Consider the following 16877-nt stretch of genomic DNA (forward strand, 5'->3'; position numbering starts at 1 on the left):
CTTTTGGTGGTATTTAATCACCACTGCAGGTTTTTTTATTTTTTGCTAAAGAAACAAAAAAAGACTGAATTTTGAAAAACTATATATATTTTTTTTATAGTTTGTTAAAAATTTTTGCAAACAGGTAGCTTTTCTTCTTCACTGATGGGTACTGATGAGGCGGCACTGATAAGGCAGTACTGATGAGGCGGCATTGGTGGGCACTGATCAGATGGCACTAGTGGGCACTGATGAGATGGCACTGATGGGCACCGATGAGACGGCACTGATTGGCACTGATATGTGACATTGATAGGTACTGATAGGTGGAATTGATGGGCAGCACTAATGGACACTGATTGGCAGCACTGGTGGGCACTAATTAGCAGTACTTATGGGCACTGATAGGTGGCACTGGTGGGGACTGATTGGCAGCACTGGTGGGCACTGATTGGCAGCACTAGTGGGCATTAATTAGCAGTACTCATGGGCACTGATAGGTAGCACTGGTGGGCACTGATGAGCAGCACTAATAGGTGACACCAATGATGAGGCACTGATGGGCACTGATTGGCAGCACTGATAGGTGTCACTAGTGGGCACTGGCAGAACTAGTGGGCACTAATTAGAAGCACTTATGGGCATTGATAGGTGGCACTGATGAGCAGCACTGCTGGGCAATGTTGGGACCGATGTCCATGTGGTTGTTTTTCAGGGGTTGGGCTTGGCCCCTTAGTTCCAGTGAAGGGAATTCTTGAGGTGTCAGCATGCCAAGACATTTTGGACAATTTCATGCTTCCAACTTTGAGGGAACAGTTTGGGGACGGCCCCTTCCTGTTCCAACATGACTGCCCACCAGTGCACAAAGCAAGGTCCATAAAGACATGGATGAGCGAGTTTTGGGTGGAAGAACTTGACTGGCCTGCACAGAGTCCTGACCTCATCCTGATAGAACACCTTTGGGAGCGGAGACTGCGAGCCAGGCCTTTTCATCCAACACAGTGCCTGACCTCACAAATGCGCTTCTGGGAGAATGATCAAACATTCCCATAGACACACTTCTAAACCTTGTGGACGGCCTTCCCAGAAGAGTTGAAGCTGTTATAGCTGCAAAGGGCGGAGCCAACTCAATATTGAACCCTACGGACCAAGACTCTGATATGTCATTAAAGTTCATGTGCGTGTAAAGGCAGACGTCCCAATACTTTTGACAACATAGTGTAGCAGCCAATCAGAATTAACTCTGCTGAAGTCAGATCAACATACAGTGAACTGTGATTGGCTGTGGTGGGTTACCACACTTTTTTTTTGTTATTCTAGAACAGGGGTGGCCAACCCGCGGCTCTCGAGCCGCATGCGGCTCTTTGATCGGTTTCCTGCGGCTCTTGCGTTCGGGCTGTTTCATTGCGGCCCTTGCGTTCGGACTGTTTCATTGCGGCCCTTGCGTTCGGACTGGGCCGATGGTTCAGTGGGCTGGTTTAGTGACAGGCAGCCCGAGTCTCTGCACTCCTCTGCTCCTCCCACACATCAACAGCCAATCAGCATGTAGTGTCCCCAGCCCGCCACATTTGAATACATAGGCGCTGGAGTGAGGCTGAAGGGGGGCAGAGGAAGGAGAAACACGCTGTATCTGAAGCCGATGAGATACAAAAAGGTATGACCACAAGTGTGCAGGTTACTGATCTGTCCTCCCTTCTCCCTCTGTCTTGCTCTGTACTTTTTTTTTTAATAACTGTTTCACCTGAACACTGATAAGATCTGCTCAGCACATTCTCTGTCTGTTGATAGTGTGACACACGGCTGGCTGTTAACCATTTCAGCTTCTTTTCACTTATTTATCCAGAGCTCTGTGTGTGCTGCATGCTTTCTGTGATGTTTTTTTGGAAGAATTTACTGCTAATTCAGGCTAGAAGACCCATTAACTGTTTATTGTTAGGGCCGGTGCACACAGCGATGCGCGGCGAGGCGTCTCCGACTTGCCTCGCCGCGACCTGCACGGACCTCAGCGGCGACTTGCAGAGGACTTCTGTATAGAAGTCAATGCAAGTCGCCCCCGAAGTCGCCCCAAAGTAGTACAGGAACCTTTTTTCTGAGTCGGAGCGACTCGAGTCGCTCCTCTCAGAACGGTTCCATTGTACAGAATGGGGGCGACTTGCGGGAGCGAGGCGAGGCGAGCCATGTCGCCTCGCCTCGCGCCGCAGTGTGAACCGGCCCTTATCCTGACCAGTTCACTGTTTGTAAGACAATTTGTATTTTGGAAATTAGATGAGCTGCTGTCTTCTGTCACATGGATGTACTTTCAAAGGAAGATTACTGACTTGATGAAAATGACTGGCCTGTGGTCTTTGTAGTGTTAAAACAGTGTGTAAAGTGTGTGTGTGAAATAGGGTTGCCACCTTTTCTTCAAATCAAACCCGAACAGTTTTGTGGCGCACAGCAATTTCTTTTTTATAGTATAAGCTATACATATATTTTGCTACTAAATAACATTTCTAATCATATGTATATAAGTTAATAACAAGAGTCCCCTTTTACATCAGAGTCCACAGAGTTCCCCTTTTACCTCTGAACTCTGGGGACTCTGACATAAGGGATGCTCTGTGAACCCTGATTTATGGGGGAACACTGAGTACTCTGATGTACGGAGAGGACTCTGCTGTAAGGACAAACACTGGTGTAAAGGGTAACCCTGATGTAAGGGGTGCTCTGAGAACCCTGATTTGACTTAGTGTACTCACTCTGAGGAAGGAGAGGGAAGGGGGGGAGACTTCATTCAGAGACAGGGATGAATGGTGAGCTCACTCACCCTTTGGTAGTCAGCCCCTCTCATTCAGATGGATCTGAGGCTGCTGGACTTCAAATTTCTGGCCTCAACTTTCCTTTTCTGAGGCACAGCGCCGGGGATTGGAGTGTGGGCAGACACAGAGGGGTAGGGATGGGGGGGAAGAGGTGCAGATCAAGCCCTCTCTCCTCTCCTGTCTGTATGTGTTGGTGGGGGGTTGGAGGGTATGGCTTGTTAGTGTTGGCTTTGGGCAGTGTGAAAGAGAGTGTAACAGACACTCTCAGCTGTGAAAACTGCAGCCAGCAACCCTGCTGGGAAATCATAGTCCAGTCTAAATAATGTGTCCGGGTTTCAGACAGTCCGAAACCTGGACGCATGATTCCAAACCCGAACTGTTCGGGTGAATCCTGGACAGGTGGCAACCCTAGTGTGAAAGTATGTGTGTATGAGGAAGGGATGGGGTGATGTTCATGTGTGCCCATGCGTATGATGTGGCTCTTTGCGGTAACTCGGTAAAAAATGTGGCTCTTGGTCTTCGTCTGGTTGGCCACCCCTGTTCTAGAAGTTTTTATTGAACAGCCCTGAAAATACTTGTGTTATTGTTTCCTAAGAAAAAAAGGCATTTGGACATGAAGGTGTTTATGAATAAAGTACTTTTGCTTTCACTATCATTACTAGACTATCACCCCAATTCATTAAAGAGGAAGTAAACCCTGATGGGTTTACTTCCTCTTTTTTTCCCTGCAAAGGTAAAGCATAATGGACTACTGTGCATCGCATAGTAGCTCATTATGTGTCACTTACCTGACACAGGAGCCAGCGAAGTCGCCGCTGTCCCCTGTAGTCCGCCGCATCCATCTTGCTGGTGGCGTCTCGCAGCTCCGACGATTGACAGCGGCGAAGCCGCGATGACGTCACTCCCGCACATGCGCACGGGAGTCGCGTCTCGCAGCTCCGCTGCTGCCATTCGGCGAAGCCGCGATGACGTCACTCCCGCGCATGCGCACGGGAGTAGACAAATTAGGCAAATCCATTCTTGGACTTGCCGCATTTAGTGCGCCTGCGCACCGCTGTCTACGGCGCATGCGCCGTAGACAGCGGTGCCCATTTTCGGGCAAATATCTCCTAAACCATATAGGTTTAGGAGATATTGCTTGGACCTACAGGTAAGCCTTAATCTAGGCTTACCTGTAGGTCAAAGTTGTTTGAAAGGGTTTACTTCCTCTTTAAGCATCTATAAATATGATTCATTTTCTCAATATTATATAATATATATATATATATATATATATATATATATATATATATATATATATATATATATATATATATATTATATCATTATATAATATCTGAAAAGCTTTAACTTTATTATCTACAAATATAAAATAATAAATGCAGGCAATACATTTGCTTGCCTTTAAAGGCCCAACAGAGGTTACCTTGTACGGAACATCTCCCGGTCACGGTATAATCCCCAATTCATCATTTACCTAATTTTTCTTCTGCGTTGTGTAGAAAGTGCTTTGAAAGCCTTTTTAGTGGTATAACTCCTGATAACTCATTTTACAGATCACAACTTGGCCGTCCCGCACCGTCTGGAGGACCTGTATGAAGTCTACCTCCGGGAGCTGGAAGAGGGCACCTTAGAACGTATCAGTCTCATTGACCGATCTTCAGTTTTGACTTTGAAGGTTCGTTCGGCTACCAAATCCGTTGACTGTGTGAATCTAGAGCAGTGATTCTCAACCAGGGTTCCGTGGTACCCTAGGGTTCCTCCAGAGGTTGTAGGGGTTCCCTCAGCATTGGACAATTTTTGCCTCTCAGATAAGTTCCCACTGACACCATTGATCTTTTTTATCTATCTGTAAGGAGGTAATTCTTCCCAATGACCACAAGTGTAAGGACCATTCTTCCCACTGACCATCACACTAATGTATCATGAATGGTAGATTTCAAATTTTTAGCTGGGGGTTCCTCCCGAGACCGGAGAACTATTTCAAGGGTTCCTCCGTGTTGAAAAGGTTGAGAAAGGCTGATCTAGAGCAAGATAGTCCCACTAGGTTTTTAGTTTAGCTCAGTTCTCACCATTACAAAGCTACAGAGAAGAACATTGTTGGATGGAGGTTCTACCTAAGAAGTAAATCCAGTCCCTCAACACAGAGGCCCAGAAAATGTTATGTTGGTCTTCCCTGCTGGCATCACACAGGGTAGATGGGAGCACCCAGTACAGGGACAGGCTTGTTCAGTGCCCAGGGCAAGGATGCAGAACTGTGCCCCCTACAGTGCTGCTAACATGGGTGTAAAACCCTGTGGCCATTCTCGGCCCCCTTTTGCATCGGCTGTCCATGGTTGCCCCCAGAGCTTGCTTTCTAGCAAATAGAAGGTAGTTGCAAATGCCTGGTGTGTTTTCTGTGTCAGCTGTGGGTAGATGGAGTTGGAGCATGGGTGGCATCAGTAGCTGTCAGAGTAGACATGAATCTTCTCCCTGTTGGTTGCTAACCACTGATCTGGGGATTGCGTGTGGTGTAATGGCGCCCTCCCTACCACTGCGCCCTGGGCGCCTGTTCCTCCTGCCCACCCCTTGTTCCGCCCCCCCAGGTGCTGCTCACGTGCTGGGAATGATTATTGAGCAAGGTCATAACAATTCTTCACCCGACTGCAGTTTTGCAAAGTTGACATATGCAAGTAAAACTGTGCATGGCATTGCCACTACCTATTGTATGCGGGCAAATTATACGGAGTTGTTAGGATAAATTGGACCTGCATTTAATAGTAAATGTTAAAAAAAAAAATCCTTTTTTATTATTATCAAAGTTTTTATTATCAATACTGGCCGAAATAGTAAAAAAACATTTTTTTTTTTTATTTTTTTTTGGGGAAATGTAGCTATATCTTTCTTGCTATTACTGTCACCCACCACCAAAAAGCAACTCGAAATAAATTTCTCGGCTTCTGACAGGCTGGTGGATATCATATATATCTGTTATTTGTAATATGTACCCAAAGCAGAGTGCCCTGAAACAATGGTGCATATTTTGTCTTTTATTTTAATCCTACCTAAAATAAACTGACACTAAATTGAAATAAAACGAAATATAAAACTTTTGAATCTTATCTGAATAATATGTATATATATTAATATAAATAAATATATATATACTTATATATATATATAAAAACTAAATAAATATATAATATATATATATATATATATATATATATATATATATATATATATATATATATATATGTATATATAAAATATATATTATATTATATTTCTTACGGTAGGGCCCAGAAATGATAGAGAATACTTTTTTTAATCTTACCTAAAATACACTGACACAAAATAGAAATAAAATTAAAAAGTGTATGCATGTGTGTATATATAATATTATTATTATAATAATGATAATATTTATTTATTTAATGTTTTGCTTGTAAATGTTTTTGCTGGTTGTAGGACCTAGAAACAATAGTGCACATTTCGTTTTTTTTTTATATCCTACCTAAGACACACTGACACTAAATACAAAAAAAAAAATGACCACTGAAAACCAGACACATATTGTACATCTACGAAACCTGGGAGCGTTCCTTTGATTGTGAATACAGGGGGCCATGTTGTTTTATTGTGTGATATCATACACTGAACTGACCTTCATGCCCTCCATTGCAGGACAGCCAGAGCTCCTTACCGAAAATCCCTCAGATCACCGCTGAGGAGACCTCCCAGGAACCGGACTCGGACCAAGAGAGCGTGAGAACCTTCGGATCCGACAACCGCAATCTCCATTACAGGGAGTCGTACCGCCGAATCTTACCGCGACTTCTCTCCGACGCTGAGAGGTGAGGAGAAGGTCTTCTCTGTGAAGAACGTCTTCTGTGTCCTGACTGTTCCCTTCCGGAATTATCAATATATTGCAGCATACCTGGCTTTGTTGTGCTGGCTGTATTCGTTTTCTGATTTTAGACTTTTTTTTTTTCTTTCTTTTTTTTCACCTGGTGATCCTACCACATCCTGTCTTATGGAGACAACGCTCACTCACCATACTGTATGGAGGAGCAGCGTTGTCACCCTTGGACAGGATGGAACGGGGATAAGGATCCTTATTTTTATCTGTGTAATTTTGAAATCTCGTTGGACTTAACTGAAAATAACTGTCAAAAATCTTTGTATAATTTTGTATTATAATTTTTTCTTTTTTCTATGTTCTTTTTTCTTTAATAACAAGCATCAGTAAAATCCCTCTGATCTTTCCATCATCATATTGAAAATAACTGTCATTTGGAATCAGCCGAAATTAACTGTCACTTTTTTGAAAATAAGGATCTCATTCCTCTGTGTTAGTTTTTGTGACTGATGTCTGTCTATTTTCTTTAGCTTTCTAAGTACATTGCCTGCAGTTATAATATGAATTAGAGGTTTTAAACACACCCTTCGATCCTTTTTTTCAACAGTGATACCAATAAAGTGTTTAAAACCAGCCCTCGTGCCCGTTACCTTAAGAATTCCACAGTGGTGACTCCGCCTCCAATTCACGTGAATGGGATGGTCAGCAAGGAGGTAAGTGGTTTGCATTTTACTTGCCATTGGAAGAAGAGCTGAGATTTTGAGATATTGAGCAGTAAGGTGCCCTTTTTTTTGGAGCGCTGAGATCTCCTAAAGCTACAGAAAACTGTTTGATGTGTTCCTCCTGGGAGGTCTCTGTAGATAACTCTGCCCCCAGCTTTCCCTTCCCCTTCCACAGTGCACAGCCTCTGCTGGGACCTAGGCACACTAGTATGTTATTGCCCTTTGGTACAAGCTCTGCCTCTTGTCATGTGATTTTATTATTATTTTTTTAGGAAAATGTCATGCTATAGTGAGTTCCTGGAAGCAGCATGGGGTTTTCTTTATATACAGATCCACTTTTTTTATTGTACAGAGGACTGAAGAAGAAAAGGGAGAAATGGTTTCTTGTTTCCTGAACTATAAATAGTCTTGAGACTCCCCTCATCACTCCCTGCGTCCCCTCACCCCTCCCACTCCCTGCATGTTCCTGTGTCCAAAGGTATTGAATTAAGCCCGCCCGTACTAAGTGGGAGGGTCTGCCTACATGATCATGTGATCAGAGCCAGTGCTGCAAAAAAAACAAAAAACCTTGCACCCCAGGCATCTCTGTAGACATGTTGCGCTCTTTCCAGGTAGCTTAGTTCAGGACATTACTGGTAGCAATTTGATCTCAGGAAGCAAAATACATGGGGAAAAGGCTGAGGATCTTGCAAAATCCTCCCTACAACTGGAGTACCATTGCCATGTATGCATGGAATTTTTTTTGTGGGGGTTGGGGGACACTGTTGGGGGCACTAATGGGGCCTGGAGGCTTGACAGCAATCTAGAGGTCACTGTGTGAGGCTGAGAGGCACAGGGGGAAGTTGGTGGGTACTGAGGGCTCAAGGGGGCACTGTTGGAGGTTGGGAGGCTCTGTTGGAGGTTGGGTGGCACGGTGAGAGGTTGGTAGGCATTGTGAGAGGTTGGGAAGCACTGTGAGAGGTTGTAAGGCATTATGAGAGGTTGGGGGGCATTGTGGGTGGCACTGTGGGAGGTTGGGAGGAACTGTGGGAATTTGGAAGGCACTATGGTAGGTTGGGAGGCAGTGAGAGATTGGAAGGTACTGTGGGAGGTTGGGAGACACTGTAGGAGGTTGGAAGGGACTGTGAGAGGTTCGAAGGCAATGCATGAGCTTGGGTGTCACTGTGGGAGGTTGGGAGGCACCGTGGGAGGTTGGGTGGCATTATGAGAGGTTGGTAGGCATTGTGAGAGGTTGAGAAGCACTGTGAGAGGTTGGGGGCATTGTGGGTGGCACTGTGGGAGGTTGGGAGGAACTGTGGGAATTTGGAAAGCACTATAGTAGGTTGGGAGGCAGTGAAAGATTGGGAGGCACTGTGGGAGGTTGGGAGGCACTGTGGGAGATTGGGAGGGACTGTGAGAGGTTTGAAGGCGATGCATGAGCTTGGGTGTCACTGTGGGAAGTTGGGTGGCACTGTGGGAGGTTGGAAAACACAGTGGGAGGTTGGGTGGCATTGTTAGAGGTTGGTAGGCATTGTGAGAGATTGGGAAGCACTGTGATAGGTTGGGAGACATTATGAGAGATTGGGGGGCATTGTGGGTGGCACTGTGGGAGGTTGGGAAGAACTGTGGGAATTTGCAAGGCATTATGGGAGGTTGAGAGGCACTGTGGGAGGTTGGAAGGGACTGTGAGAGGATCGAAGGCAATGCATGAGCTTGGGAGTCACTGTGGGAGGTTGGGAGGCATTATGAGAGGTTGGTAGGCATTGTTAGAGGTTGAGAAGCACTGTGAGAGGTTGGGGGCATTGTGGGTGGCACTGTGGGAGGTTGGGAGGAACTGTGGGAATTTGGAAAGCACTATAGTAGGTTGGGAGGCAGTGAGAGATTGGGAGGCACTGTGGGAGGTTGGGAGGCACTGTGGGAGATTGGGAGGGACTGTGAGAGGTTTGAAGGCAATGCATGAGCTTGGGTGTCACTGTGGGAAGTTGGGTGGCACTGTGGGAGGTTGGAAAACACAGTGGGAGGTTGGGTGGCATTGTTAGAGGTTGGTAGGTATTGTGAGAGATTGGGAAGCACTGTGATAGGTTGGGAGACATTATGAGAGATTGGGGGGCATTGTGGGTGGCACTGTGGGAGGTTGGGAAGAACTGTGGGAATTTGCAAGGCATTATGGGAGGTTGAGAGGCACTGTGGGAGGTTGGAAGGGACTGTGAGAGGATCGAAGGCAATGCATGAGCTTGGGAGTCACTGTGGGAGGTTGGGTGGCACTGTGGGAGGTTGGGAGGCATTATGAGAGGTTGGTAGGCATTGTGAGAGGTTGAGAAGCACTGTGAGAGGTTAGGGGCATTGTGGGTGGCACTGTGGGAGGTTGGGAGGAACTGTGGGAATTTGGAAAGCACTATAGTAGGTTGGGAGGCAGTGAGAGATTTGGAGGCACTGTGGGAGGTTGGGAGGCACTGTGGGAGATTGGGAGGGACTGTGAGAGGTTTGAAGGCGATGCATGAGCTTGGGTGTCACTGTGGGAAGTTGGGTGGCACTGTGGGAGGTTGGGTGGCATTGTTAGAGGTTGGTAGGCATTGTGAGAGATTGGGAAGCACTGTGAGAGGTTGGGAGACATTATGAGAGATTGGGGGGCATTGTGGGTGGCACTGTGGAGGTTGGGAAGAACTGTGGGAATTTGCAAGGCATTATGGGAGGTTGAGAGGCACTGTGGGAGGTTGGGTGGCACTGTGGGAGGTTGGGAGGCGCTGTGGGAGGTTGGGTGGCACTGTGGGAGGTTGGGTGGCATTATAAGTAGTTGGAGGCACTGTGGGAGGTTAAGTGGCACTTTAGAAGTTTAGGGGCCTGTATCTAGCTGGATGCCCAGGAGGAGGGAGGCCATGGCCTGGTGGGCCAGTGGTCCTAGAGGGTGGGCTTTTTTATTTGCCTGGAGTTCCATTTTAATTACAACATTTTCTAATTTTGCAGTCATTTCCACGGAGCAATCTGGTGAGCGTGAGCCAATACATGAACTCCTCTCCTGAGAGCGTTGATAAGGTCGCTTTAACACGCAAAGGTAAGTAGCAGGAAAATATTACTGTGTCACATCCCCACCCACTGATTAAATTTTTGGGGGCAATTTGAGGAGGTGCTATGACTTTCCTGTCCTGTGGGGATTACAGCAGAACACCAGCCACAATGCTCAAAAGGAAATGAAAATGTATGTAAAGCCAGATTTTGTTTTTTATTTTTAAAGTTTTGGATGGAGTAAGGAATGGTTAGAACCACATGGGCGTGATTGACCTCCCAATCACATGTTCAGGAGCACTTACCACCAATTATAGGGCATCCTATTCATTTTGTGTCACTTTTTATTACAGAAAAGAAGGCGATTCTCAGCAGCATTAAAAATATCTCGGTAAAGGCGGCCAGACGGCGTTCCCGCGTCATCGAGGGTGACCGCCTCCAGCCTCTTCAGCCGATGAAGGAGAGGAGCAACCTGTCCGTCCACTCGCTGAGCGAGAGCGAGGACAACCCTTTCCGAGACCAGCGGGTGCCCGCCTCGCCACTCCACCACGCCGCCAGTGAAGATAACCTTTCCACCAGCACCGGGGAGATGGTGGTCGCACTGGCAGGAGGAAACCATGGGAGGGATTCTCCAGGATTCTGGCAGCACGGGCCAAAGAAAGGGGCCCAGAAGCAGGAGAAGAGGGAGGAGGCCCTGGAGGTGAAACGCAGGAAGAAGAGGTCGAGGTCCTTTGAGGTCACCGGCCAGGGGGTAAGGGTTGAAGAATGGTGAGATTTAGAATGATATTCCAGATCCTGAGGCCTCTGTACAGGTCACCAAAACCAGTATTCAGGTTTGTCCTCACTCTCCTGATCTGAATGCTTATTCAGGGTTGTATAGACAGCCTGGGAACAAGCATTTTCAGGAGTAGGTCAGTTCCCGGGTCTGTGCACCCGCTGTACCCATTATGAGGGGTTTCCGCCATCCCTGTGCTAAGTTCCCAGGTCTGTACACCTGCTGTGCCCATTTTGAGGGGTTCCCACCATCCCTGTGCTGAGTTCCTGGGTCTGTATACCTGCTGTACCCATTATGAGGGGTTCCCACCATCCCTGTGCTGAGTTCCCAGGTCTGTACACCTGCTATGCCCATTATGAGGGGTTCCCACCATCCCTGTGCTGAGTACCCGGGTCTGTACACCTCCTGAGCCCATTATGAGGGGTTCCCAACATTCCTGTTGGATATCATTATTGGTTTATATTATGGAGAATGTTTCAGGTCAGTCAGGGACCGCCTCTGTCCACCAGGCTCCACCCATAAATACAAAGATCATTTTTCGGAACTCCCTCTTTAATGAAGGATTTCTTGTGCTTCTGCAGCTGATCAGACCAAAGAACCATCCCTCCCGAAATAGAATCCTGGAGAGCAATTCCGAGCACAAGATTCAGACGAACGGCCCTCAGGGAGGAAACGGCCGCGCTCCAGGGAAGGTCGCACTGCCGATAGCGCAGGTCAGACTTCCGCAGAACCAGACGGGTGAGTGACTTCAGGGCAGATATCAGAAGCACCCACAATGCAGCTCTGTAATCACTAATACCTCATCACATTTATTTATTATAAATACATGTAATATAAATACCAGAATGTGACCTGTTCTCAGCCTCTTGCAGTACAGCAGAGCTCAGACTGGGGGAGGGAGAAGCAGCACACAAGGCAAGTCAGTTATGTGGCATCGAGGAGAGAGCAGAGTGACCAAGCTTATAAGTCTGCTGCTGCTCCTTTTGCTGTCATAACATGGCAACTGTTTGATACAGAAGCAGTCATGCTTGGCTAGGGGGCGCCAAACTTTCTAAACAAAGGGTCAGTTTCAGGTTTTAGGGGGGCAAAATGTTGCCAGTGGGAGTAGAAAATGCTCCAACATTGGTATTCATGAGAGGAATAGTGCCCCATCATTGGTGTCAGTGGGAATAATAGTGCCCCATCATTGGTATCAGTGGGAGGAATAGTGCCCCATCATTGGTGCTAATGGAAGGAATTGTGCCATATCATTGGTGTCAGTGGAAAGAATTGTGCCCTATCATTGGTGTCAATGGAAGGAATAGTGCCCCATCATTGATATCAGTGGGAGGAAATGTGCCCCATTATTGCTGTCAGTGGGATAAATTTTGTCCCATCATTGGTATCCATGGGAGGAATAAGGCCCCATCATTGGTGTCAGTGGGAGGAATAGTGCCCTGTCATTGCTGTCAATGGAAGAAATAGTGCCCCATTATTGGTGTCAGTGGGAGGAATAGTGTCCCATCATTGGTGTCAGTGGGGGGGGGGACTCGTGCTCCATCATTGGAGTCAGTGGGAGGAATAGTGCCCCATTTATGGTGTCAGTGGAAGGAATAGTGCCTCATCATTGGTGTCAGTCAGAGGAGTAGTGTGCCAAAGGCTGTATAAAGGGAAGCAAAGGGACAGCTCTGGTCCCTGGGTTGCAGTTTGGGGTCCACTGTCCCAGACCAATCAACTAATAATAATTTCACCTTTGATCGTCACTATGCCCAAAGCTCCTGCCAGGTCGGAGGAATCAGCCCTACTCACACATCTTCTGTCCCTGATCCAAACTCCCGCTTGCCCCGGATCTATAGTAGCCACATGGACTGCTAGAGCAGTAATTCCACCAGTGCCTCGCACCCAATTAAAACATCCATTACAAGCCCATTGGTCCAACAACTCACAATGTTCTCTTCTCAATTCATACAGGACCAGGGAAACAGCCGGACCATCAGGGAACGGGGTCCCAGCCCAACCCCCCAGTCAACACGAAGAAGCAAACCTCCAACCAGCGTCCGCGATTCAGCTACGTCAACTCCAACGCCGCCGGCATAACCGGCAAAGAGATGAAGGCTCGGAAATATTAAGCGGTGGTGGTCGGTACGTAGCAGTACAGCCAAGAAACGGGCCTGGAGTTTGGCCGAGCCTTGATGGGACTAAGCTGACTTGAGGTTCAGAATGACTTAATTCTAGCAGTATCAATAAATCGGTATTGGATCGGTATTCTGGCGGGTACGCCCCTCGTTCCTTACCCGACAGGTATTACGACTCCCCTCAGTGACTGCATTGAGGCCAGTAAGGAGGTGAATTGCACACAAGGACCTCAGGCTGCCCACATGGTGGCGTGCCGGAGCTAAGAAGGCGAGTCGGCCAGCGTCAGTATTGCACAGAGGAGATCAATGCAGCAATGAGTGCCTGTATCGGGACTACTGTAATACCTCCAACCCGCTGAGTCATGGCTGTGTGGCCTTTCCCTTCATCTGGGGGTGGTGGTACTGTGCTGGCTATCCTGCAGAAGCCTGTTGAACCATGGTGACCACCACCCTTGAACTCTTACCCATAACTCACCTTTATTATAAATGACCGTACCTTAGACATTGGTACAGCAGGAACGCACAAGGAAGAAAGTTTATTGGGTGTGGTGGGGGGGGGGGGTCAGTTACTAAAACCCCAACACAGGGGTCCTCCTGTAGAGGCTCCACTCTTCTACAAAAATCTATTTTGCAAGACAATTTTTCCTTTCAACGTAAATTTGCTAATTTTTTTTCTACCAACCTGCACTGGTCACTGGATCCCATGGAGGGCTAAAGCCTTTGTATCTTCAGCAAGATTTCAGTATGACGCTAATTTAAGCTGATGCTATTGGACGGTCACTGACCAATGCTGGGTGTTAGGGGTTTGCTTTATATATAAATTCCCTCTCCCCTCACACCCCACCCCCCTTTTTCTTTTGCTCAGCGCCATTTATGTGGCAGGGAGTGAATATACAAGAGACCCGAAGGGACCATTTAATTAGCATTAAATGGAGATTAATTTAAGTTACATTCAATTAAATTAAAGAATTAGACAGAGATTAGTTTAAAATAAATTAGATTAAATAAAGAATTAAATAGAGATTAGAGTGACCTAAAAAAATTGACTCATTGTCAGCCTGCAAAAGAGGAATTCTTAAAGGATATCCAACATATTTTATTTTTGATATAACGGGAAAGGAGTTTTTATAGCTGCCTGTGTCCCCATTGGGGAGATTCCCCAATTATTTTGTCCTGGTGACTACTGTGAAAGGAATGAGAAATCCAAAATGATACAGTTGTCACCAAAACAAGCACTGAGGATAGGTTATCCAATGGGGACCAGTATTGAGGATAGATTATCCAATAGGAATCAGTGGTGAGGATAGATTATCCAGTGAGAAATGGTGAGAAGGATAGATTATCCAGTGGGAAGTGGTGACGAGGATAGACTATCCTATGGGAAATAATGCTGCTGTCACCAGAACAAGCACTGAGGATAAGTTATCCAATAGGGACCAGTATTGAGGATAAATTATCCAATGGGAACCAATGGTAAGTATAGATTATCCAATGGAAAATAGTGGTGAGGATAGATTATCCAGTTGAAACCAGTGGCAAGCATAATTGATCTAATGGGAACAGGTGGTGAGGATAGATTATCCAATGGAAAATGGTGGTGAGCATAATTTAGCCAATGGGAACCAGTGGTGAGGATAGTTTATCCAATGGAAAATAGTGATGTGGATAGATTATCCAATAGGAACCGGTGGTGAGGATAGATTATCCAATGGGAAAAAGTGGTGCGGTTAGATTATCCAATGTGAAATGATGGTGAGGATAATTTATCCATCTTTCCTTACCACTGGTTTCTATTGGATAAATTATCCTCACCACCATAATTTATCCAATAGAAACCAGTGGTGAGGAAAGATTATCCATTGGGAACTGGTGGTGAGGATACTTTATCCAATGGGAACTAGTGGTGAGAATAGACTATCTAATGGGAAATGGTGGTCAGGATAGATTATCCAATGGGAAATGGTGGTCAGGATAGATAATCCAATGGGAACCAGTGGTGAAGATAGATTATCCAATGGGAAAAGGTGGGAGGATAGATTATCCAATGGAAACCAGTGGTGAGGATAGATTATCCAATGGGAACTGGTGGTGAGGATAGACTATCCAATGCAAACCAATGATGAGGATAGATTATCCATTGGGAACTGGTGAGGAGGATAGACTATCCAATGGGAAATAATAAAAAAAAAAGAACTGTTTATACCTTCTATTGTGATGTCCATAGATGCACATCGTCAGAGTTAGGGTGCAGGGCCCGCAGTGGAACAGGTCCTACCTCTGTATCATTGGACGACAAAGCAGCCACTACACACAATGCAGTTTGACCCAACGCTGACCCCCCATCTCTATATTCTCAGTATTCTTCAACTAGCAACATCAGTATCTGCAACACAGTAACTGACCTGTAACCTTCAGTGCAGGCACTTCTATAGGTGCCAATTCAAAATTGGTCTCATAGTGTGTTTTGTAATCTAAGTGCTGATTTCTACTCTGAAAATCCCCTTTAAATATCAGATATGCAATGAGCGGGGGCTGGGGGGGAGGGGGGCCGGATACTGACGGAGGCTTTTGCAGTCATTGAACTCTGATCTACGATCCGGAGAGCTGCTGGTTTGGCAAATGCCTTTGGAGGGTCTATTATACTGTTAGGCTGGGCACACGGTCGTTCGCAGCCCCACCTCTCCTTCGCCATTTTTTTTTGTTTTTTTTTTGTTTGTTTTTTATAAGGAAAAGGAGACGGATCAGAAGCTGGACAGAAGACAGAATTATTTATCTCTGTAGAAACATATTTCCAGGCCCTCTATGTGTGCAAACCAGGGCTGGATCTGATGTGGGGGTACAGTACAAAATGTCAGCTGGGCAGAGGATGGGAGGTCAGTAGGGCAGTGTACAGGGGGTCAGCAGGGCAAGGGATAGGGTCAGTAGTTTGTAGAGCAGTGTACAGAGACCATTGGTTGTGTGGAAATGCACAGGGGTCAGAAGGAGAGTGTATGGGGTCAGCAGGGCACTGTACAAGGAACCCCAGGACAGAAGACCTGGGCCAGCAGGGCAGTATACAGGGAACCACAGGGCAGAGTTCAGGGGCAGCAGAGCAGTGTACAGGGGTCAGAAGAACAGTGTATGTTGTCAGCAGGGCAGTGTACAGGGAACCCCAGGACAGAAGACAGGGTCCAGCAGGGCAGTGTACTCGGAACCAAAAAAAACAGATGGCAGGGGTCAGCAGGGCAGAGCAGTGTACAGAGACCATTGATTGTGTGGAAATGCACAGGGGTCAGAAGGAGAGTGGATGGGGTCAGCAGGGCAGTGTCCAAGGAACCCCAGGACAGAAGACAGGGGCCAGCAGGGCAGTATACAGGGAACCACAGGCTGGAGTTCAGGGGCAGCAGGGCAGTGTACATGGGTCAGAAGAACAGTGTATGGTGTCAGCAGGGCAGTGTACAGGGAATCCTAGGACAGAAGACAGGGGCCAGCAGGGCAGTGTCCTCGGAACCAAAGAACAGATGGCAGCGGTCAGTAGGGCAGTGCACAGGGTTCAGAAGGGCAGTATGTGGGGTTGTAGGGTGGAGGAAAGGAGGCAGGAGGTAAGTGTACAGGGTTCTGCCTGGCAGAGGACAGGGTTCTGCAGGGAAAAACAGGGAACAGCAGGGTGATGGACAAGGGTCGCTA

The 16877-nt window shown here is 46.8% G+C and overlaps 1 protein-coding gene across 1 annotated transcript in view; it reads left to right on the forward strand.

The window, feature by feature from the left end:
• Window positions 1-16389, forward strand: part of KIF19 (kinesin family member 19) — a 96808-nt gene extending 80419 nt beyond the window's left edge. Inside the window, exons 14-20 of the mRNA XM_077458693.1 lie at window positions 4334-4455; window positions 6444-6613; window positions 7226-7331; window positions 10284-10371; window positions 10676-11073; window positions 11679-11835; window positions 13048-16389. Of these exons, the coding sequence (XP_077314819.1) occupies window positions 4334-4455; window positions 6444-6613; window positions 7226-7331; window positions 10284-10371; window positions 10676-11073; window positions 11679-11835; window positions 13048-13205 (1199 nt within the window). The 3' untranslated portion in view covers window positions 13206-16389. The remainder of the gene's footprint in view (window positions 1-4333; window positions 4456-6443; window positions 6614-7225; window positions 7332-10283; window positions 10372-10675; window positions 11074-11678; window positions 11836-13047) is intronic.
• The last annotated feature ends 488 nt before the right edge of the window (window positions 16390-16877 follow it).

The sequence above is a fragment of the Lithobates pipiens genome, unplaced genomic scaffold (genome assembly GCF_037356315.1).
Source record: "Lithobates pipiens isolate NorthernLeopardFrog02 unplaced genomic scaffold, aLitPip1_a1.2 Scaffold_28, whole genome shotgun sequence".
Classification (NCBI taxonomy): domain Eukaryota; kingdom Metazoa; phylum Chordata; class Amphibia; order Anura; family Ranidae; genus Lithobates; species Lithobates pipiens.